Below are 6,599 nucleotides of genomic sequence, written 5' to 3'. Positions count from 1 at the left end.
CCGACACAGTATTGCTTTTTTATTTGTATCCAAAAGCATAGCTGAAATGCAGAAATTTGGGTTAAATTTCAATATCTTTAAAACTGAGCTTTACATGTATTTTATTGAAGAATGAAAATGATCATGTCTAATTTGGGAAGAACACAAACCAGGAAAAAAAAAATGCACACTAAAAAACACATTGAGAAGAAAGCTTATTCCTGATGTGTTTTAGACTAAAATCCATTACAGCACTGGCTTTGGAAAGAAATTAGTAACAGCTCTTATCAAGGGAAAAAAGTCACTTTGCCTTACCTTCATCAGAAGGGCTTTCTCATTCTCTGCAACACTCGTCCAGAGTCGAGTAACCTGGTGGATCTCCGAATTGAGAAACTGATTCTGGGTTTTGTATGCCTCAATATCATCCTGCCACAAAATAGAAGAGTCACACAAGGAAAGCTCTTGAGGGGCTTGGAATCCCCCCCCCCCAGTTCAGAGACTTCAGATGTGGATTGTGTTAAGGACAAGAAAATATCTCAACAATTTTGTGTTCTGGGGCAAAGACATGACTCCCCAAGACAAATACTGCCTACAAAGGAAGTCAAGGCACTACACTAAATAGAAATGTCATGCATGGACACGACACTTGAAAATACTAATGGACTACATGTACATGGTTAGAAATACAGAGACAAATGAGTGATATAAAGCTAGAGAAGCACCTAAGCAAGATGAAGAATGTATATGTTTTGTTCTATAAAAAAACCAAAATCAAACCAAACCAAAAATGAACCAAAACCAAAAGCAATTTGACACGAATTTCAGCCCCATAGCCAGCAGCAAAAATGAACACCCTCCCACAATGTGGTAAGTGGCTCTTTTGGCAGTTCTCCACCCCACGCTAGCTGGTCATTGTAACTGTGCATATAGTGACATACAATAGGCTGGATTTGAAAGAACCAGGATGTGTTGGGAAACTCTTCACAAGAGAAAAAGGCAAGAGTAACAAATCTAATGAAGGCAGCAAGGCTGAAGCTGTTAAACAAAAGAAGGGCAAAGAAAGAGGCAGGCACTGAATGGTGAGATGAAGTCAAACAAAACAGGCTCTGAGCTGAAGCTGAAACTGACCCAGATGCTTCTGAGCACACTGTTGGTATCAGGTGAACCCCTTCCAGCCTGCCTCTGGTTTGGAGACAGATGGAGCACTAGCAGAAGTGTATTCTGTGCTTCCCACAAGGAACACCCTCCCACTGAACAAAAGGGCATAGAAATGAGACCTCCCAAATGACCTGTGCCATCTCACACACCTTCAGGTGCTCAATCTCCTCCTGCTGCTTATACAATGTCTCCACAGTGATAGTGTTGGCTTCTTGCAGGGGGTCAGATTGCTCTCGGGCCATCTGCTCCGTCAAGGCCATGATGACTTCCTGTTTGGCATGGTTCTTCTCCATCAGGAGCTGCACATGCTCCTTGAGTTCCTGGATATGGCTGTCTCTCAGAGTCAATATCTGCTCCAGTTCCTTCTTTTCTTGCTCAAGAGCTTCTAGTCGACTGGTGAGATCTGCAATTTGTCTCACTTTGTGGCGCACCAGCTCCAGCCTGTCCTTGTCTTCTGCTGCGGTGAGATACATGCTAGATACTCGTTTCTCCTGCTGGGCTGCCTCCAGAGCTTTGTGGAGAAGTTTAACCAGCTCCTGGAAAAGGAACACAAAGTCGTCACATCACAGTGCTGCCCAGGGCAATGGCAGCACAGAGAGCACAGACCCAAACAGTAATAAGCAAACAATGAAAAGTCCTCAGGATCTTGAAATCCACTCCTTTCAGAAGCAAAACTGCATGCAGCAATCTTGAAATCACAGCGCCTCCTCAGTAGAGGAGCTCTGCTCTCAGAGATGGACCTGAAAGGTCTCTGCAAGCAGGACACAGATGACTTGACTTCAGGTGGATTGCTAATGGACAAGCTGCTGCTCACACTGTCTGAATTCTGACTTTCCTACAGTCACCATTCTTGGGAGGCCCAGCAGAGACCAGAGAAGCCAGAGATCTGGTCAGCAGTGTGGTAAAATGGGAGGGAGGGAAATTTAGTCTACATCTATCTGTGCTACCAGAAGAAACTGTGGTATCCATTTTAGCCTTCCCTCTGCCAGAGCCCTCACTCACTCCATCCCACATAAAGGCACGAAAGCTTGCCGTGGCAACATGCTGCTGATTCAGGCGTAGCCTCAATCTCAGCCATTTAAGGAAGCCAATCAAGGGTGCAACTGATAACCCGCCATGGGACCTGGCTGTCCTGCCTCTTCTGCTAGAAACACTACCAGTATTAGTACAGAGCCTGGCATTTCTCCATGCTTGTGAAGAACATTACCATTCAGGAGAGAAAGCTCTTCCAGTAACCCACGTGCTGACTTCTACAGTCAAATCACCTCTTAATGGTGGATCACTGTTCAAAAAGAATGACCTGCTGTTAACAGCATGACTCAACCTGACAGTTCTGCCAGTACCTATTCAGGACTGTACTTCTATCATTCTCTGAGCAATAGAGATGCATGAGCAAGACACCTGCAGCGCACAGTTGGATTTGTTTTATCTCCCTTTTCCAGCCCATCTGCTAGCTGCACTTCCTAGTAATGCCTGAAGGACAGCCCATTCTCCCTTGTGCTGGGCAAAATCTGGCACATACAAAAGGGTACCACAAGCAGCTTCAACTGGTCGCCAGTAAATGCCTGCTGAGCACTTCTCAGCCTAACACCAATGTGTAAAGGAGTCCCTGTGACCAATCTCAGGGCCCTGCCCTTAGAAGCAGCAGACTCTTCTCCACACTCACCTTCTGTGACTTGACTTCCTCTGTGAGGGTCAGAGTCTGTTGCTGTAGGACACTCACTTTATTCATTGGGTTCCTCTCCCTGGTGAGTTCTTCAGGAAAACCTGGGAAGCCACTGTTCATCCACCTGGCTTTCCTAACCCAGGTCAGCCTGGACTCTATTCTTCCATCCTCCAGGGTCCCCTCCTTAACTGAAGGGAAATAGGGTTAATTTGCACAGAATTGGGTTGCTACTATAGACTCCTGAGCCTTGCTATGAGGGGACTCACAACAGCTGAGCGGAGAAGACTGACACAGGAAAACTGACCCGCTGGGATCCACAAGGTTGAAACACAGACAGTAGAGAACAGCCATAGGTACCCCAGAATTAACAAAGGTGTACTGTTTTACAGGTAGCAGGTACCTGTTAACCCACCTTGCACCCCAACTATCTATCTTGCACACAGCAAATGCATGTCACCACCATGGAGAGGTAAATTCCCAAGCATGCAGTGGAGCTGCTGAACTTAGCCTGTAACCATGCAGCAATTTAACATCTACCTTGAAGAAATACCAGTATGGGCTTGCACCATCGATGGTATTTTTGCCTCTGCAGAAGGTTCCAGAGGTAAGAGATAGACAGATGCTGCCTGAAGCAGAGCTAAGAGTCTGTCTTATGCCAAGAAGGGAAGGAAGGGACTTAAGATAATGTGAGAGTTTTCACAACCCATGACAAGTTGCCACTCTCTCCCTCCCTTTCCTGCTAAGTCTGACTCCCTGCTAGAAGGCATCATACTCAGACCAGCTCATGCAGCTCAGTAACAAGCACCTGCACACCCTGCCTCCACTTCTGCCTCTTGCTCCTCATCCGGGTTCTCAGGACGCTCCTGGAATTCACTGAAGGTAAAGACATTACCATTGTTTCCCCACAGCTGCTTCGAGCCACAGATATTGTAGACAGTGTTTCTGAAATAAGAAGAAATCAAAACAGCCTAGTGAACAGGAGAAATCAAGATGACCACAGTCAGTGCATATTCAAACTATTCAGTGCCTTACCCGTCCTCATATCCCACCTCTCTTCCCAAAACCTATCTCCTTCATGGGCTAGGAAAAGGAACTGTTCATGGCACTGGTGGATCTGAGGGAAGCGAGGTTATAACTGGTGTAAATCAAGAAGGTGCCGCAAAATCAGTACCAGCACAGCAGTGTAAATCAACTGGAGATTTTTCTCCATGTTACTGAGCCCTATACGTAGCACACCAGGCTGGACAGAGGGACTAGAGGTAACAGACCAACCACATCCCTCTCCTCCTCCTTTCCTCTCTCCCTCTTTCCTTCTCTTCTTCTCTCCATCCCTTTCTTTAGCACACTGCAGAAATCCCCAGGTGCCAAGAAAAGCTACAGTACAGCCAAAACTGCCACAATGATCACATTTGAGGCTGCCATAGGTCCTGTGCTGTGAACCACATTTAATAACCTTGCTGCAACAAACTCAATAGACTTCAATACAGTAAAGAGATTCAGCAACAAGACTGCAATCAGACTCAGAAACTGTTAGAGCAGCTGTCCTCAGATATTACCAGAAGCACTAAGAGATGACTTCACAGCATTATGCAAAACCACAAATGCACTAGTATTTTCTGTAAAACCCATACAAAAAAGGTGTGAGAGTTGCTTATTTCTACACAGATATTTTCCCTTCTCCTCCTGCATTGTCCATCAACTGAAACAAAACCAGACTCTTGTTTTGAGGTCTACAAAAGACTCAGTGCCAGCTGCTTCCTAACTGTAAATGAAGTTGGCATTTAGATATTGACACTTCTGACTTCAGAGAACATACTGGCATATAAGATCAACAGAACTTTATTCCCTGTAGTCTGCAGTTGGCACTCATCCAATGAAACTTTCCTTTCAAGGTTCTTTGAAACTACTGGAAAGTGCTAACGGGCTTCTGTCACCAGCCTACAAAGTACAGGCCTGTGTGCCCCTCAAAAGCGATGTGCAGATGTATCACAGCAGGCACATGAACCACTACCCACACTGGAGAAAGCTTAACCAAGCCCTGCGTCTGCCACTAGGATCCTTGCTAAGAGAGCTGGATGACATGAAAGGCATTGAAACAGGGTGATGTGAAAAACCGTCTGGCAGGAATTTTACTTTCACCTGAAATATCCTTCAAAAAGCTACTTCATGATTCTTCCACCTAGGCATGACTCCCATTTCACACAACACATGACAGACAAGGAAGGCACAAAGTGGCTGGCCAGCATGTCAGCCGCACTGCAGCTCTCTCTCCTCATGCACTTACTGTATCTCTGTCCAAGGGTGCTTAAGGGAAATGTTCTGCAAAGCAGTAGATGTTTGGGGTGCAGGCAAAGACGCTGCCTTTAAACCCACTGCTTCTGTTGGCGTTTTCACCAGAGGCAGGAAGTCTTCGCTGTCAACAACATCTATGTAAAAACAAACCAGGACACAAAAGCAAGGGAGGAAGACAGAATTCCACTGGCCTTTGGCTCCTTCAGGTAGCTTGAGAGTCACAACATTTTACTACAGGTCTACATTCCATGTTCAACTAGCCAGGTGGAAAAAGGACAGCAAAGCACATTTCTGTAGTTTTAGAACAAATTATAGAAGGTTCCATGTACAGAGTCATCTATTTAAGGATAATCAAGTGACTTCAAGCATTTGTATATGAGAATGCAGAACCCTAAACAATCAAAGTTTAACCACCTAAAGGAATAAGGAAGGGAGCTGCTGCTGTTCTTTTCCATCCCAGTGTTCGGAGTTTCTGATGTGCAGATAACAATCCACAAACACAAGTTGTTACCGAATTATGCCCTCCTATAGCAAAATTCCAACATACCCAGAACCTTTTAGAGCAAACACTTGCTAGGGAGGGAGGTTATTTTTTTCACAGAGAATGTGTATCTAGCCATAACTAAACAGGTGGACACCCTGCTTGTGCCTCCCCTGCTCCACTGGACTGTGTACTCCCACTGCTAAGAATGCACATCTTTATCCAACCACTACTAAAAAAGAAGTTTGCTTTAAATTTCCTCTCAAGAGGAAAGGGATATCTCAGATGCGCACATTTCACACGCATGAGGAAAATCAAAAGGAAATTCATCATCATAAGATACCTGAGCATCTCCAACCACACGCTGTAGATTAGGAGACAGCCCATTCGTGTTCACCCATAGTAAGTCCAGAAGTTCCAAACATCAACCAAGCATTGATAGCTGGCACCTGCATTTAAAAACCTGGCCAAAACCTCTGCCCACTTACACATGAGGAGCGCCATTCATCACTGGGGGGGCTAAAAGCAGAAGAAAGGCTGACATACACAACACCTACTTGTTCTGCCACCCAGAGGTTCATTCACAAGCTGGGAGCTGCCCACAGGAAATCTGCTCTGAGCATTGCAAAATTCCCAACGTCTCATTTGTAGCTGCTGCAGCCAGTACATCATTGCCTGATTGCTGATTGCCTAAATTAACACAAAACAGGAAAGGGAGGGAAGTAACCTCATCAGCATGAGATGCATCCTGAAGGGCTGACCACCATTTCACTGCAGAAGTCAGCAGAAATAAAAGGCCAGCTGTGTCAAGCCTAGGCATTAGCCTCTGGTCCTAACACTGACTTGGGAGGACAGAGAAAATCTTCAGCATGGCCTTAGTAACAGAACCTCAGTGGGCCACTGACATAATTTTAAACGTTTTTTGATTCACTGTGCTCTAAGGCTAAGCAGAAATGTCACAACTATTTCAGCCAGGCATCACCCACAGAGCTCCTTAAGAGCAATTTTTACAGAGATAAAAAC

At 45.3% G+C, this 6,599-nt stretch overlaps 1 protein-coding gene across 1 annotated transcript in view; it reads right to left on the bottom strand.

Moving 5' to 3' along the window:
- TBC1D2 (TBC1 domain family, member 2) overlaps positions 1-6,599 on the bottom strand; it is a 14,161-nt gene that overhangs the window by 6,812 nt on the left and 750 nt on the right. Inside the window, exons 2-7 of the mRNA XM_010009457.1 lie at positions 6,134-6,266; positions 5,088-5,229; positions 3,609-3,745; positions 2,804-2,991; positions 1,287-1,673; positions 295-405 (exon numbers count right to left, since the gene is read on the bottom strand). Coding sequence (XP_010007759.1) covers positions 295-405; positions 1,287-1,673; positions 2,804-2,991; positions 3,609-3,745; positions 5,088-5,229; positions 6,134-6,266 — 1,098 coding nt within the window. The remainder of the gene's footprint in view (positions 1-294; positions 406-1,286; positions 1,674-2,803; positions 2,992-3,608; positions 3,746-5,087; positions 5,230-6,133; positions 6,267-6,599) is intronic.

This window comes from Nestor notabilis, unplaced genomic scaffold, assembly GCF_000696875.1.
Source record: "Nestor notabilis isolate BGI_N333 unplaced genomic scaffold, ASM69687v1 scaffold33570, whole genome shotgun sequence".
In the NCBI taxonomy this organism is placed as follows: domain Eukaryota; kingdom Metazoa; phylum Chordata; class Aves; order Psittaciformes; family Psittacidae; genus Nestor; species Nestor notabilis.
Note: the sequence above shows the minus strand (reverse complement) of the source record. Positions and strands in the feature narration are given on the sequence as shown.